The 18,496-nt window shown below is 40.6% G+C and overlaps 1 protein-coding gene across 1 annotated transcript in view; it reads right to left on the bottom strand.

Annotated features, from left to right (window-relative positions):
• The window catches only part of LOC309716088 (sodium/potassium/calcium exchanger 3-like), a 32,572-nt gene extending 20,614 nt beyond the window's left edge, over positions 1-11,958 (bottom strand). The window contains exons 1-2 of the mRNA XM_082549687.1: positions 11,279-11,958; positions 4,609-4,725 (exon numbers count right to left, since the gene is read on the bottom strand). Coding sequence (XP_082405813.1) covers positions 4,609-4,725; positions 11,279-11,381 — 220 coding nt within the window. The 5' untranslated portion in view covers positions 11,382-11,958. The remainder of the gene's footprint in view (positions 1-4,608; positions 4,726-11,278) is intronic.
• Positions 11,959-18,496: the final 6,538 nt, after the last annotated feature.

The following is an 18,496-nucleotide window of genomic DNA, read 5'->3' on the forward strand; positions in this document are numbered from 1 at the left end:
CGTCTGAAATTCATAGCCAGTGCTCTGACACGGAGCCATCAACCTCTGAACGCTGAAAAAGCACAGTGTGTCCAGAAAACACATTAAATGCCATGATAAATGCAAGAGTCCCCTCTCCCCGCTGCCTTTCAGCGCTGGTGAGAAGAGGTCGTCAGAGGAGGCCGATGTGAGTTTAACATTGTCTACAATATTGCCAAAGAGTGCCAACACACTTTAAGCACAAGCACTTTTTGAGTAACTTATCTTTCTTTTAGAACTGTGCTCCAAATAAAGAACTTTGTGTTGACAAGATTGTTAGTTAATCATTTATAAATCAATCTTGTCTGTATGGACAGCGAATAGTGAACATGTAAAACAGTGGGGTTAAGCAATGCAGTTAATAAAGTTGGGCGCACCAATGCAACTGTGGCAGAAGGTTAGTCTAGAGCCCTGTGAGTTCCTCTGAGCTGAGCAGCACTGTTAGCTCACTGCACACTTCCTATGGTTGGTGATTGTAGCTCAGCACAAAGACACAAAGCTGCTAACAAGGACTGAGTGTTTGTTTTTTTAGGTACTAGGTAGGTACTGCTTTTATGAAAGGAAATATGATAACTTTTCTTGACATTAATGAAGCAAGTAAACAAGCAAATAAGTAAGTATGTCACTATATGTAATATTCAAGTACGAAAATAACCCTTTTAAAGCCAAGTACACCATATTTGATACATGGGTTTTTGTTTCTGAGACTTCATGACACTTCTATCATCAATGTAATTTTTTTTCTCCCCCAAAAACCGACATGGTTCCTTGTTCCTTGTTCCTACAACGTGCAGTGTACGTGTACACTGCACGTTTTACAATGCGTCAGAAAATGCTTGATGTAGCAAATATACTACAAATGAAAACTCATTCATATATATTTTTTAAACTAGAATTAAAAAAATTAGAATTATTATTTCGTGTTTCAGGCTTCAAAGGGTTAAGTATGTATTTCAGCAAGTATGCAAGCATCCATGTATATATGTAAGTAGGCATCTAACTATGTATGTATCTGTGTAAGTAAGCATGTAAGTAAGCTATTAATCCATTATATATGCCAGTAAGTATGTAAGTAATTAAGCATGTATATAAGTAAGCAGTTATGGTGTACAATCGAATATACTTACACAGTATTCATGTGAGAATGTAAATATGCCTGTAAGTATCTACCAAGTTTCAAATAATGTAAGGAGACAACTTTCTTGCAGTCAACATCTCCAAAACTGAGCAACTTCAAGAGCACTCCAGATGGATAAATGGCTCTGCAGACTTGAAGGGATACATGCAAATTTGATTTGAAACATAAACAGCTCCTTTTAAAGGAGAATGTGATAAACATACTTTCAGCCCTAAAACGCTGAGTATTTAATGGACAGAATATGAACTGGAACAAGGACCCATATCTGCTGTTTTGCAAAGCTTCTTCTCCAGTTTCATTAGCGACTGTATAATGTAAGCGCCCTGATAACAGTCCAGGACCATTCGAAGACAATTTGAGTTGGATTATCAGCCAGTTTTTCTTTCTCAACACTTCCTCCCTCTTGAAAAAAAACTCTCCAAAAATGGCTGTGGAAAAATACTATTCTAAGCCGACTGTTGCTTGCCAAAACAAACATAACAAACCTCGACAACAACGCACCCTGAGCCATTTACTTCATTTACATCGTTTGGATTCTTTGAACCCTAAACCCCCACCCGAGGCCAGCTGTCTATTTTTAGCTCTTTGCACTTTTAATGCTTGAAAGACTGAATTGTCTGGGTTTCAAAATTTAGCATTCAGTTGCCTAGCAACCACAGTCTCCTCGAGGCTTGTCAGCTGAAGCCGGATCACACCGTCTCCATCTTGCTAAGAAGCAGAGGGATGAAAAGAGAGCCGGAGGGCTGAACGTTACTGTGCAATCCCCGAGATAATATCCCCCGAGGTCCAGGGCAGGGTTTTTAATCACACTCCAGATTATGCAATCGCTGTCAAGCGGCCGGCTGAGAAGGAGGACTGCAACCTGAGGCTCGGGCCGTGCTCACTGCTGTGCCTTATACTACCTGTCCAGCCTTTTTACATCTTCATGTCTCCAGTCTATTAGCACAGCTTCCCCATGTGCACTTGTGCCTTTTTAAGAGATAATGAGGGAAATCTGTTTGCAGCCAGGAACTCAATAAAGGTCATGTGTCATCAGATTAAAAAAAACATAAAACTGGTTACAAATGGAGCACTGGGGTGGAGATACAACGAATCTCATTATTTTATCTCAGGAGTGCGAAGTATGCGCACCTCTGCTGTGGTGTGTGGCAGACTGAGGGACAGTGAGCTAGCTGTATCTCACCTGTATATCTGTTTTCATCATCACGCAACAGAAAAAAAAATTAATTAAAATAATTTTTTTCCTTATATGTAAAATGATGGGTGCGTGTCTCCTGGCGGCGTTGATTAATTCTGACAGCCTGGGATGAAGGCATGGTTAACTATCAATCTGGAGGCTATAAATACCGACGGGTTATTTAAGATGAGATTTTGCACTTATTGTGGATTTGCAGAGACATTCTAAAATAAATAGACGATGATTGGTGGTATATTGTTTTTATCTTAAATTACTGCTTCAAAATAATTTCCCGAATTGCTGCTTAGAGGTGTTTCAACATGGCTTCAGAGGAGCAGTCTTGCCCCTGGTCGGCACAGGTTTTGTGCAGATGTCATTACCCGAGGAGCGCTTGAACTCCTCGGGCAAGGAGAGAAGAAATTTCACAAACTCACTTGTTGTAACTGTGGCATCCTATTACAGCAACACGCTCAAATTCAGTGAGCTCTTTAACAACAACTCGTTCTTCTGCAAACGTTTGTGAAGGCAGACTGCATGACCAGGTGCTTGACCCTATACACCTGTGGCAATGACGCCTGAATTCAAAGATGAAGAGGTGTGGCCCAATACTCATGTCCCTGTACTGTGTTTCTGTATTTTTAAGCTGCACATCCAGATTAGGCAGAACAGGTTTTGGGTGGCATTTAGTGAGGAGTGTGGTCTTGGCAGGCCATTTGCATGGAATATTATTAGCATAACTTGCCCAAAGACCAAGCTTGAAATTTTGTCCTCAGCTTCCAACAATAACTGTTCAGTTTGCATACAATACAGAATTGTGACTGACAGCCTAATATTAGAACAGCCATAGAGGGAATGCAAATGATACAGAGATACTCAATTGTATTCTATCAGAAGGGCAACAGATTTTTCATTGAGCAGCCGTGTTATTTTATCTACTCTGTGCTATTCTCCCCGCACAACAATGAAGAGATTTCCTCTCCGATCTGAATTTTTAATAATAAAAGTGTCAGCTGTGATGAATGCAGCTCATGTCAGCCAGCCAGCTAATCAGTCTGAGAACCAGAGAAGCAGAAGTCCCATTACGGCTGCTCAGCGGCTGCATGTCTCAGTAATAATTTCATGAAGGGCAGTTAGAATCCATCCGAAGCGTTCAGGGCCGACCAAAGCTAAGGAAGCAAAGAAAGTAACTGGGCATTTGTTAGAGACAGACTACCTCAGAAAATCTAATCGGATCTTCACTCTGCCGGTCTTCTTATGGGCTTCATCCATCTCCTCTTTTCAGTGCACGAGCTTGACACGCAAACTACACACTCATGACAGCAAACACAATGCCTACTCTGTGTGACCTTTCAGTTCACCTGCAGGGGAGAAGCACATCTCTAGTAGACTTCTTTTTTTTACCTGCGTACACACACACACACACACACACACACACACACACACACACACACACACACACACACACACACATACACAAATACATAAGAACTCCCGTCAGGCAATAACTGCTGAACCACACTATAAATCAGATCAGAGACTGTGCCTGTAAATAACCAAACAAAATCCGTAACCCCAAATAAATTTGGCTTTTGCAGTAACACACAGCCACCACTGTGGGTTGCTTCCTTGAAGTCCTCTTCTGACCTCCTGTGACTTCAACACAGGGTTCAAACTTGCACCTGAAAGATCAGGGAGTGTCCACACCAAAAGAGGGGGTCACACTTTCAACACAGAGCACAACTGTAACATCCCAAGAAGTCTGGGAGAACATTTGTCTCAGATGACTTGAACTGTGGTGCGTAAAATCATGTGCTGGCACACAGCTCATTGAAAAGCCATGTTTTTGTTTGAACAAATTACAATAAATGCCAACAACCTGTACTTCCTACAAGTCTTGGCTCTCTGCTACTTCATCTTAGGAGATCCAGTTGCCAATACAAATATGCACCTGCAGGTGGAAAAGTGGGAATTCCAGGGAGCAGGAGAATCAGAGGTGGTGGTGGTCACTGTTCAGGTGGGGCGGGCGCCCTCATACACAATCAGACAGCATAGCTTGCTCTCTATATTCCTAACTAATGACTGCCTCAGTGTATAAAACTGTTTTATTTCAGTTTTAAGAAAATGTAAAAATTCACTGTTACAGAGCATATAGGGTTTTTTTTAAGGCATTATCTACGTGGAATAAGTGGAAGGAAGTACAGACAGTGTTGTGGAGCTTGCTGGTGTGTCCTGGAGAAACAAGCGGCATCTATTTAGGAAAAGAATGGTGACTCACCTGCTCGGGGCTGATCCAGATCCAGGCTCTGGTTGTCTGAGTTCTCCTGCATTAACCTTCGTGTCCATTGTAGCGTCTCACCATTCACGCCTGGCTGAAACCCCAAAGACTCTGTCTCTGTTGCAAAACAACACGAGCCATTTTAGTGCAAAAGCAGCCAAATGAACAGGCCTCACAGGACTCCAGATTCAGAAGGTGCTTTGATTTAGAGTCAATACCAAAAACTATTCTCACTAATGTTTTGCACTGCATGTGGATGGATTGTTTCTTTAATTAGCCGACGACAGGACAAACTGCTTATTGATCTTTTCAAGCAAAAATGTCAAACACTTGCTGGTTTACATCTCTCACCTGTAACAATTACTGGATTTTTAAAAACCAAAATTAAAACTAAATAATCAGAGGTCATAACGAAAATAATTAGCTGAATTAAAATACCTGTCGCGATTTCTCAGAGCTGTGTGTGTGCTGCCTAAAAACTGTTCATTTTTACCAACACCATCATTTTTTTTCTGTATTGACGAATTCGAACGCTGGACAAGCAATCTTACTGTAATTTCTAATGTGAGGGTTTTTTGGGGGGGTCTAGCAAAAAACAAATAAATAAATAATCACACTGTAGCGTTGTGTTTCTGTCTGTGGGAGATAACAGCATGTTCACTATTTCTCAGCCATCAGTGCTGAAATCTTTACAGTGTCTATTTCTGTTGTGTATTTTATTCCTCAACAGTTGAAATGTGTGGGTTTCCTTTTATAGCTTTGGCAGAGCGACAGCTGAATAAGTCCCATCAGATAAATCTGCCTCTACAATCTATATATATGGAAAAAAAAAATATATAAATATATATATATACAGATCTCCTTCTCCACCACCACCCACTGAGAGCTTTCCACTACAGGCTGAGAAGATAGCGAGGGAGTTATTACGCTCTCTACTACACGCCGTCCTTTTATTATGAGGCCTCTCGGCGTCTGCCTCTGATGCATTTCGTGATTGCCGGGTGCTGTCGTGTCCCTTTGTACCTTACAGCTCAATGAGCCCATTTCACGAGGGCAGCGGTCGAGGCTGAGAAGAGACGTGAAGGCTTTCATGTTGAGGTATCAAGAGGAGCTCGCCTCGTGTGAAATTCAAATAGGTTTCTGCCACAGATGGCTCTGTACCGCGTTTCACATGTCTCACTGGGACACATCTATAAATGCCTAAACCAACATTTTAGCTCATTAAAAAAAGGAGACATAAATACGTGATGTTTATTCCTGTAATCTCAACATGCTATGATCTGCACACATCATGGCTGTTTGACTAACTGTATCATATATCTGGGTTTTGAAGAGTAGATATTTTAAAAGCCGAACTAATTAATTTGTCTGTTGATTAATCGAAACACTGTCACACCTCCTTACCAGAAAGCAAATATCAGTTTTATCTTTAACACTGAATAAGCAATAGCTTCCAGTGTGGGGAAAAATACACTCACTCGCCACTTTATTAGAAACACCTCGCTGGTATTGGGTTGGATTCCCTTTTGTCTTCATAAATAGATTCAACAAGGTGTTGGAAACATTCCTCTGAGATTTTAGCCACACAGCTGCTTATTCATTGCTTGCTCCTCCACATCCCAAAGGTGCTATATTGGATTAATATCTGGTGACTGTGGAGGCCATTTGAGTACACTGAACTCATTGTCATGTTCAGGAAACCACTTTGAGATTATCTGAGCTTAGTGACACAGCGCATTATTTTGCTGGAAGAATACAGGATGATACACAAGGTTGATTAGCCAGGTTAGATAAACCTTGAAGAAAAACCTATGAATTTTACATAGGTTTATATTATAGGAAAAAAGATGTACATGGTCAATAATTCTTTATAAAAGTATGCTTTTAAAATCATCAAATCAATAATAATTAAGCAAGCTTCAAAATCTACCCTGCTAAGTAGTTTACTAGGGCATCAAATCAAACGCACATCATAAAACAATCAGGTCTAACAAAAGTGTCACGAGTTATGGAGTGTAGGAGTGCTGAGGTACCAAATGCAAACAAATGAACTAAAAATAGACCTTTTATTAGGCTGGTGTAATGTCCAGTAACTACAGAAATCTTATATACACTGTACGTGATGGTACACAGGAGGGTACACTGTGGTCATAAAGGGATGGACGTGTGCAGCAACAGTACTCTGTGGTGTTTAAACAATAAGAAGCGGGCCCAGAGTGTGATAGGAAAATATTCCCCACTACATTACACCACAACCACCAGCACGATCTGTTGATACAAGGCAGGATAGATCCATGTTTTCATGTTTATCCTACCATCTGAATGTGGCAGCAGAAAATTGAGACTCATCAGACCATGCAACACTTTTCTAATCTTCTGCTGTCCAATTCTGGTGAGCCTGTGTGTGAGTTGTAGCCTTAGTGTTTTTGTTTGTAGCTGACATGAGTGGCATGTGCTGTGGTCTTCTACCGTAGCCTAGCTGCTTCAAGGTTTAATGTGTTGCGTGTTCAGAGATGCTCTTCTGCATACCTTGGTTGTAACAAGCAGTTATTTGAGTTAATCTGGTCATTCTCCTCTGACCTCTGAGATCAACAGGGTATTTTAGCCCAGAGACCTGCAGCTCGCTGGATACTTTCTCTTTTTCAAAGCATTCTAAGTACACTGAGTTGGTGTCATGTGATTGGCCGACAAGCAGTTGAATGGGTGAACCTAACAAAGCAGCCAATGAGCGCATATAACTTTAAATATAAGCATTCATATAACTAAAACCAATTTTTTTTCTAACTTTAATTAAATCAAACAAACACTGATTAAAAAATGATTTAGCCTCTGAATTTATCACTTTAGATTTTCACATTCCAACTACATGGACAGAGTTTTCAATGCACTATATTGTAAAGTTTTCTAAGGTGCTAAACCTCAATATTCCAGTGTTTCATTTTTTTTAAACGTTTTTTTAAAGACATCCTTGAAGTTACAAGTTTTGTAACAGAAATTACACATGCACACACTTTCCACGCATTAAGAACGCAGTGTGAAGGTGCTTTTTACCTTAATGATCAATGGTGTCAAATTTGGACAACTTTACTGTTACAGTATTATCTACTGTAACAGTAAAGTTGTTAGTAACATTTACATGTAAACAAAGGAATAAGGAACCAGACTGATCAGTGATGAAAGCTGATGGAACAAGAAATGAGGTGTTTGAATGGAAATACCTTAATCCTGCTGAGAAATGGCCCAGTATAAACACATAACCTTTAAATACATAATTTTGGTCATAACTCACTGTATGGCAGTGCAGACTGTGGGAAGGTCCAAGCAAGTTATGTCCGCATAATTTATGATTTCTTTTGTTTACTTTTGTTTTTAGTCTTAATGTGATGAAGAAATCAAATATTCGGAATCTTTTTGTAACTTGTGCTAAACTGGGATTAATGGTCTAACTACCATACAAACCTTTAAAGCTTCTTTTTTCCTCCCTTTGTCTGACTTGAAACAACAATGTGTTATTTAAGATACAGATGAACAAGGCCCTACGCTATCTTCTTTTCCTCTCTGAAAACCTAGTAGTATCGCCATCTTTGGCGGAAACAAGACATTTGATGCCATCAATCACACAATGACTGACAGGCTGGCTTCTTGAGATCGAACCCCAAACACCTTCACTGCCTCCACAAGGCCAGACAGACAGCAGTCTGCAGTATTAAATGTGCCTGACAGTGAAATCCTCAAAAGGTAGCAATACAGGTAAAACGTCTGTGTGTGTGTGTGTGGGGGGGGGAATCTGCAGTCCAATCTTCTCATGGAAACACTGTTATCTACACAGAAACACTGCCATGTTTCCACATAGATAACGCTGTAGTCCTCTGGGTCTCTTTGACATTCACACTGCACATTTAGTAAGTGTCCTGTGTCGCTAAACAAAGAGCTGATAAACATTAAATTTGACCTGAATTATACCTCAGCCACATTTTGATTAACATCTGAGTGCAGACAATACCAAATCAAACATTTAAAACAAGTGTGGAGACATTTTAGAGTCGGACAGTTAGGAACAAATCATGGATGATGAGTATTTTTTATAACAGAAGAACACGTGCCAAACCTTTCTACGTACCTCAACGACAGGCATCTGGACGTGTGCACAATGTTCCTATCCTAAAATGTCACCGTTATTTTGTGTGAGCAGCAACATTACTATCTGTGTTTACACTGTAGTACTGCTACCTTTACTTACGTAAAAGATCCAAATACTTGAGCTGTTCAATCTTTCGAGATCTACATACGTGGATGTGTCACTGTAATCTTCATGCAGATGTTTAAGGAAAAGCATGAAGATTTCATGTGGAGGGACTCGGGAGCATTTTGTCAGGTTTATGCAGCTTTAAAAAAATTGATTGGTTGATTCTCAGTGCTCTTATCAGCTGTGGGTTCATCTGCAAACGTGCGGTAGATGCCCAGCAACATGGGCAAAATGTGTGTTTCACTTTACAGAAACTTGGTACTATTAAAAGTTCACATATACGCTGAATTTTATCAGGTAGACGCAAACACAGCTCCAAATGATCCCAAAGTTGCCTCATATCTGCTGGTTATATAAATTTGCAGTATTGGTACAGCCATGTGTGTACTTTGCTTTCATATTATGTTTACTTCTGCAAAGTTGACAGAAAAATGTGAAAAAGATTAACGTTCACTAAACCTGCTAAGCTTTTTTACATCTTCCCAGAAACTGAGATGAGCTCCCATGTTGGAAGTGTCTTGCTCATGTGGTAATATTGGTGTCCGAAGGGTGTTTCTTGTGTTTTGCATTGCTTAAAAACAATGAATATTTTACCATTAATCTTTTTCTTTGGCAAAAATGACAGTAAACATGATTTTGCACAGAAATACTTGACAACAGTTTGCTTTGGATTGTAATGCATTCTCCCAATCCTTAATGTAAAGCTTCTCTTTTCCCCACCCCAGTATCAGACTGATAGTAACAGAGCTACACATCCATAAATGGTTAACGGAGCAGTGGTATTCAGGATGCTACAGTATGTGTAATATTTTCCAACTATTGTGAGAGTAACCTGCCTGTCATCATTACAAACAGCAGGACACATGCTTTGCCCAGCGCTTTGTGCTTTTATATGGTTTTAAGTTGAGCAGCCTTGGTCTCAGTTCGGAAACCCTCTTCAGAGCTGATGGGCACACTCATAATTTAAAGGTGAAGTATAAATATTAATGACACGGCTCATTCAGAAGGACACTCTTCCACCAAGGATGTCCTGTGCTACTGGGATGAAGCCCAAAGGTAAAAAAAAAACAAAACACTAGTGATGGAACAAAAAGTTCACCTATTCAAATATTTATCTGAACAAAGGGTGGCAGAGGGGTGCAACGCAGTTGGTGATGCTGGTGCTGATGAGTGTGCGTGACAGCGAGGGATCACATCAGCAAAGGCGATGAGGGGATGATGATGAGCTGGAGGAGGACAAGGGTGAGGGGGTGGGGTGATGCCTTTAGGTGCAATGCTGTTAGATGAGAATAACGCATCTAACTTAGCGGCTACTGATACAACTGGAAGTGTCGCATAATCTTAGAGGGGTTGTGTTTTAAGGAGACGGAAGCACATAAAGATGGAGGTGTGTGTGTGTGTGTGTGTGTGTGTGTGTGTGTGTATACACAAATTATAAAGCCGGTTACTTATGTGACATTTCCTTCACTACATGTCCTTTTATAGATGTAAGTTTATTTTACCCTGGAGGCTGCAGGCATCAGTCCTAGGGGATATGAGTTATGTCACATGTTGCCAAAAGAAACGAACCGAGACAAATTTGATTAATTTAACTATTAATTAACAACACTCCACTGAAAACCATGTTCGCCGCTTTCGGGAACAGGAGGACACTAACAGGGCAGGCGGTCTATTTGGGGATAAGGCAAATATGCCCCAAAAAATTAAACATGCCCTGTTGTATACAGTAATTCTTCAGAGATGAAGATGTAATATAAATTGAACGCCCAACCCATAAGTGACCTTATCCGCAGTGATTGGATTTAAACATGCCACAGTTTGTCACTGCTTTATGTAATCATCAAACTGTCACCTTCCCTCAGGGTGACTTGACAATCAATCCAGTGCGCACCTGCCTGCTCTCCTACTTATTCATCATGTTGGAATAATGTACATGTATTTCTACACACGTGCATCTGCAGCTGTACCACAGGTATACATATGTAATACATACATCTTTATTTTTTCTCGAAGACAAACACATGAATTATGCAGCGTTTCTACTAGTTTCATGTGGCTTTAGTTGAGAGAAGCACTACCTTAATACACATCTAAGTGCGTGTGTGCGCGTTTTTAAACAATTTCCTTCTGGTTTCTCCTCCTCACTGCCAGGATGCAGAGAATTAATCATCATAAATCTTTATATAAGAACGAGATAATAATAATTTAGCATCTAAGTGGGCACAGCAGCGGCATTTCTCATTCTTGAGAGCAAACACACATGCGTGGAAAGTCAGATTCATTATACTGCGAATGTGAAGAGAAAGAATGTGTTTTACATTTTATTTCAATCTTACGAGATATCCTACAGCTGATATTTGTACGGATTTATAGAGTAGACGCACGCAGGCGCGCTCAGCCTCTGTGTCTATATTAAGGTCTCACCTGGTGCCTGGATGACCTGCGCGAGCCAAATGACGGCGACCAGCCCGACTCCACAGCAGCAGAACCGCTGGAAGGGCCGCCGGTGCCTCGCTGCTGCTTTCATTCCTCAGCCGGCCGCATATCCACCAGAAACATCTGTTGCTCTCTTTTACTTGTTTCACACTTTTACACCGCAAGAAGCTCCGAACAAACCGCCAGCAGTAGCAGGAGCAGAAAACGACTTCTCTGACAAGTTGTGTCAAAAAAAGAAAATCCCCGCAAACGACAAACCCGTTTTTTTTTATTTTCCCCCCTCCAGGCTCAGAGGAGACGTTTTGCTGGTAAACTCATCCAAAGGTCCGGGTCGCACATAGTGAGGAGAGGCGCAAAAAAGCTTTCCGCCTTCATGTGTACAGTGTGAAAGGTCGACAGCAGATCCCACAGTGAGCTGCAGCAACAGGAGGCGACATGCTCTGAGCCCTGTGTGCCTTCACTCTGCCTGTCTGCTCACGCTGTGGGCTTCCCCCGTGCGGCCACCAGGCGACGACAAACGCAGCCGATGTCGAGCAGATGACATGTGGTTGATATTTCCACTTTTCCGAGCTGCAAGCTGTGGCTTATTAAAGAAAAACACTGCAAGGTGTGACGGACACCTCTCCAGAAGAACTGTATGATTTAACTTCCCCTGGGGCAATGCTCTGTCTACACCTGATTGGCTGAGCGCACCTGGTTCACCTAATTACAGGGGTGCAAAGCGGGGAATGATGGAAACTGGAGCCGAATGCGTTACAGTATTTTAAATAATCGCTTTCACATCCAGGGAACCTTGAAGCGGCTCTAAATATTTTCTTTCTTGTACTTGTTTATAATTTGAAATGTGCAAAAAAAACAACAACCTTAAAACAGAAGATAACCTGACCTTAGTGCATCTCTTTTTAAAGAGAGACCTGGCAAAGAGAGCAGCAGAAGTTACAACAAATTTAACACATTCTAATAATAACAAGTGAAGAAACAAACACATCGCACATTCAGTACATTCAATTATTTTTCTTTAAAGGTACAGTGTGGAAAATTTCACCACTAGATGTCAGTAGATTGCAGATTGCAGTCAACTGAATTCTGTTTTCCTCTCAGTTCAGTTACATAATCTTATCTACTGTAGTCGCTCTAGAAAAAACAAATCTCGTGAATGTAGGCTTTAGGTCTGCTGTTTATTCAGCCAGTGTCCATGTCTATTTACGCTAGGAGGATGTAAATCTTTGTGAAAGGAGTCCGATACAACTCAATTAGTCAAATAAGTTCCCTTCTGATCAGTGGCAGCAATACTGAGGTCAGTTGTTGAGGACATCTTTTTCTGTTAGTAAGCGCTGCAGTTTTTGCTGCTGTTAGCTGCTGTTAGCCTTCTTTGAAGTGGATATAACATTTTCAGACTTGAATACTTAGTGAATAAACTCTCTTAAGATGTGAGAATATAATCAAACTGTTTATTAGAGGGAAAGTGTCCTTTTTTATGACACTCAAGCCTAACATTAGTTGTTAGGCTAACTTATATAAGTTAACATTTAGTGCTAACTTATAACCAGCTGTTGTCGTTGTCTAGCCAGCTCATTGTCAGCTGTCCAGATACATCAAGGTTGCAAGCAACTGCAACAATATTGGGAATGAATAAACATGTTTATGCACATTTTTGTGTATTAGAGCTCTGTCTTCAGCTCAGGAGATGAGGCTTGAAGTGAGGAGGAAAAGGATAAAGTGGAAGTGAAGGAGGAGAGAGAGGAGTGGTGGAGGAGGAGAAAAACATAATGAGAAAGAGAAAACATACAGTATGAACATATATACTTTGAAGGAGCTATTTGTGAAATTTAAATTAAACATTTAATTCAATTCAGTTTTCTTTATATTACACCAAATCACAACAACAATTGCCTTAAAAAACCCTCTACTGCATGACTTTTTAATTTTGGGGGAAAAAAATATTTCTCCCTATTTTGGGGGAGCTTTAGGGTCCCTAATAATATATCAATCATAAAATTTGACACCCTGCCCCCCCCCCGCCCCCAAACAGATATTGGTTTGTTGCTTCAAGGCAACACTGTGCAACAAGGGTAGTAAAATGCCAAGTTATTCTATAATAAGTTGTATTAGTACAACAAGAAAGAACAAATAAATAAACAACAAATAAACAATGTAAATATTTCACAAAACAATAAAACACCAAAATACATCCAACATTTGACCCTAACCCCATGCACGTGCGCGCACGCACACACACACGTTGTGTTTCCATCACTTTTGGGGACATTACATTAACTTACATTAATTTTCTGGAGATTTATCCTGACTCTACCCATTACAAGTCCCTGCCTGAACCTTACCCTAACCCTGACTCAAGCCTTCACCCTAAAATTGAATGATTTATCTTGCAATTTGTCTCCATAAAGTAGGCGAGACCTCACAATTTGAGTGTGTAAACAAATTTGTGTCCCCACAACAATAAGTAATACATGACCACACACACTGACACCCACACAGCAATATTGGTATGGCAGGGATCAGGCCCACACAATGTGCTTACACATGGCCCACATACCGCAAAGAATGATGGCCCTTTGGTGGCCCAGACCTGGTTTGCCAGAGGTGGCCCACACATGGGCCAGCACAAGGCCAGTTTCAGACACCCTGGTCGTCCTGTGCTGGCCCATGTGTGGATTACCTCTGGCAAACCTGATCTGGGCCACCAAAGGGCCGTTATTCATTGCGGTATGTGGGCCATCTGTAGGTGGTGTGCAGCCACGGGCCAGTTGTAGACACACTGCTGGCCCTGTGCTGGCCCAGAACGGTTTCAGCTCTGGCCCCAGATGTCAGCATAATGTGTACCTTAATCAAGCCATGCAATAACAACATGTGCCAGAACATGCAAAACAGTGCAAAAGTAACATGCCGAAACTCTGTTCAGACGGTGAATGGACTGATTTTTATGTAGCACTTTTCTACTCTCCCAGATTACTCAAAGTGCCAGCTTGATACCAGATCCTGGCCAGACCTGCTTGCTATGTGGGCACTAACACACACACAGACACAGTTACTTTACCAACTGACCCCTGACCCCTGAGCTCCTAAGTGTCCCTCAAACCTCATTCAGGGATCCACTCCTCTACTTCACTGTCACTCCCTGAAAGCTCACTGTCCTCACTTTCTGAGGACAGAAAGTGCACATTCCCTTGGTTTCCTTGCATAAAAAGCTTTTACATTCGTGTCCTGTAATTATGAGTAGATTGTAAAGTAAAAAACATTGACTATGATCATATAAATGCACACAAACACATCTCTACACACATATCCAAATGCATTATATTGCCTGAAAAAATTGGGCTAACTGCGCAGTGTTGCCTTGAGGCAACGAATGAAAATGAGCAGTTTTACAGTATAAATAAATTTTAAAAAGTAAAACAAACTATCAAATATGCTTCTTAACATATTCATGCACACACAAGTATTTTTTAATATACATTTATTTCACTATAAACATGTAAAATAGTGATCTTTATCTTGCCTCCTAATGGAGATGTCTCTCATGTAGTGCAGCTTGCAGAAAGGGGCCCTGCCCCCCCCCCCTCCCCCAAATCAAAGTCACACCAACTTCAACTCATCATTTTATTGGAAAGAGATGTGCCTGGTAGCATTGTTTGAAAAAAAAAAGTTGTTTTTTTTTTAAGGGCCACCGTAAGGCATGAAAATGTGGGGGTAGATGAGGGGAGGTAGACAGAACACAGACACAAAATGCAATAAATATATAGTGTAATGGTTCTATTGTGGCCAAAAAGGACTGGAGTAATTACAGTGCGGAACACAGAGCAGTTGCAAGACTCAGACAAACAAGAACACTTATAAAATAGGTCATTTATTTTCTATAGTACCCCATTCATTATTTTCGTTGACCACAGCCTTTTAACCCCTTACCCACAAGGATCAGCAGTCTGGCACAACTAGTGCAGAAACAGCCAGCAGGGAGCAACTCTGTCTTTGCACAAAGGAGGTCATGTTGTATTTAAGTCTATAGGAAAGTTCACCTTATATATGACCTCAGCAAATGCTTATCTTATGACCTTGTGCTCTCAATCCCTTTCATTGGCTATGGTCAAAATGCCAAACTCAAGTCCAGATGACCAGTGGTTAACATCATATCCATCATTTATATAATCAGGTTTGAACCTCATGAGTTTTCTCTAATTACTCCAGCTTCCTCCTGGCCAGATAAATGCAATTTTAGGTTAACTCATGGCTTGAAATTGATGCTAAAGTGACGTGGTTGTTTCAAGGTACCCTCTGTCAAGTGGGATAGCCCTTCCCCCCACGGGATAAGATATTAAAAAAATGGATGGATAGAAAACTTTTTAAAGACAGAAGTGGTGTTTCTTTTTCCACTGCCAAGTTTTCTTTAATTAAAACATCAGAATGTTTCCTATGAGAACACAACGTGTTTATATCCAAGGCTAGCAAATGGTTTCATTTCCCTCCTTGTAAAACATTTAGGTATGCCAAAAGCCCAAACAAACAATGACAGGAGCAGACCAGAGACCATGTTGTGAGTTGACCACACTAGCCAGAACAACACCCATCATGGAAAATATTAAGTTTATATCCTAGGTGAACATTGCACAAGAATAAACATTTCAAATAACAGAACAAGATGGTAACAATCCCATGAACTCTGACGGTCCTCCACACATGATCAGCTCTCCACGAGTTGCCAGCAGATGTAAAATGGTAAAGATCATTAGTTGTGTCCCTCAGCAGCATTGGGTGTTTTGTTCTTCTCTTTTTTGGCTTTTCGGTAAAATTGTAAAACGCATAAAGACATAAAACTAAAAGCAAAGATTTGAGTTTGCAAAACAAAGCAAGGTGAGAATGGTTTCATTAAGAAGTGTATTGGCGTGTGTGTGGGTGTTCTCACTGTATCATCTTATGCTGTTTTCGTATCCATATCAGTGCCATGTAGTGATGCATCTGGCCAGCTCACTAACAACAGCATCCAGATAAAGGTAGTGAGGTAGTGGAGACATCACTGAATGAAGTATAATTAGCTGCAATCATTTATTCTATTTGCTAATCTGCCCATAAAGTTGTTCTTAATTAATTAAGCTGCATAGTGCTGTGCAGATGTTGCTTTCCTTGTGTCCACTTCCTCCCCACTGCAAGCGGCAGGAGGAGATTTCGAAGCTTCATTTCTCCAGCGAGCTCGCTCTCACAGGAAATGTCCACCCTGACAAGTCACATAATATACTTTTGTTATTATTAGCACAAGTCAGCCAAAAGAGTCACGTGGCTCGTTTGCAACACCAAAAAACTCGAGACAAGTGATAAATTTTATTTCAGGACACTCAACTTCAGATTCAGATTTTCTGCTTTGACGAAGATTAAAGAGAAAGAATGAAAAAGAAAACATATTTAACTTCTCTCTTTTCTTCCCTATTTTCTCATTCCCAGTTCTTGAAGTAATGCAAAATAAAAATGACAGAAGTGTGCATGGATCATCTGTATGCAGAAACAAAGGCTACTTGTCACATGGAGACCTTCCAGAAACAGGGTGAAGATGAAGAAACACTCCTGCAGTCCGGTCTGCTAGTAATCCACCCTGCCAGGTTTCCAGAAAGCACACAAACCCTTTTGCGTAAAATGTGGATGGACTGTACGATAGAAGCGGTCTGGCTAATGTCTTCTTTTAAAAAATTAAGACCTTAAAAAAAGACCCATTTTCACTTCAGGAGAATGGAAAAAAAGGTGAAGCAGCCTCATTCAACACCAGAGAGCCTGCAGCGCCCTGGTGTTTTTCATTTTTAATGTTTAACTCCAGAGTTTTTGGCAGGCTGGCAGGACTCGGATTAGTTTATCACTGACTTGTAGGTGTTGTTTTATGAAGTATATCACTTATTAACAGACTGCTTGCTTTACAAAACTACTGCATTTGTCCGTATGTTTGCATTAGATCAAAAGAAGAATGCAGTGCACAACCTGAGTAAATCTAGTATTTTAAATTGTTAAGATTTAGATTTTATTTGAGATATATCCGTAAAATACGTGTTTTAGCTTTTCACTTGAGTGAAATCCAACTGAGTAAGAGTATTTTTCCAAAACACAAATCTTCCGTTTAACCTTAGACTGGCCTGCATTAACCTGCCTACATAAACTGTTGGGTATATTTTTAAATACATTTTAAATACATTTTAGGAAAACCATTTATTTTTTTTGTTTTTATAGATGGGTATCAAATCAAATCAAATCTAATGAATGTGACTCATCTATTGTGAGTTTAGTTTAACTAATGGCAGGAAGTCTACACGGGCATTGCAAACTTACAGCAGGTTTCATGTACTTGTTGTGGCCTGGCCATTTAAAATCCAATATGCAGCATACACACACATTCACTCTCCCTCCCTCTCTCTCTCTCTCTCTCTCTCTCTCTCTCACACACACACACACACGCCACCTCTGTATTTACAGAACACGGATGAGTCAAACTGGCTCTAAGCCCTTGAGCTGTTTGTGACACGTAGCCCCTAGTGAAGACTCCTGCTCTCCAACCCCAAATAAAGACATAGACCAGCGCATTGTTGTCATCAGTTCTCCTCCTGGTGTCAGGGCAGGGAAGATTAAGTGTTTTGCTCAGGCTGGTGTTTAGGAAAGCCTTCCAGAGGACAAAGTCCTGGGAAATGTTTGTATCATGTTGTCGTGCTGTATTATGATTGTGGAGCAAGCTGTGGAAAATGTATGTCTTAGCTCACGCTGCATCAGTTCTGGGAGACGGGAATGTGCAGCAAATCAGGATTAAAGCTGCAATGTGTCACCTAAATGCATGATAGTTACATCCTGAATTAAATAAATAAAGATACAAGGTTTTATGGGGAATGTTTTTGGTGTTGTGTAAGGAACTGGTAACATGTTGAGCAGCTGATTATGAGAAGCGCTGTGAAGAGTGCAGCACAGCAGGGAGTCCAGGCATGATCATTTCAGCTCATTAATCAGCTCGGCACTTTGATCACAACAGAAGTATTAAAAATGTTCCTTGGATTGAATTGAAATGTGGAAAACACACTCGTGGTTGCCAGACGATCTCCTGTCTGTTCCTCTAATGCTGTGTGATTTCTGGTTTTTGGTGATGTGTCAGAAATTATTGAATGGACTGCCATAAAACCGATCAAAGGAATAAAAATGCAAAGATGGGGTGATCATCAGCCTCAT

This window comes from Aulonocara stuartgranti (genome assembly GCF_965226115.1).
Source record: "Aulonocara stuartgranti genome assembly, chromosome: 10".
In the NCBI taxonomy this organism is placed as follows: domain Eukaryota; kingdom Metazoa; phylum Chordata; class Actinopteri; order Cichliformes; family Cichlidae; genus Aulonocara; species Aulonocara stuartgranti.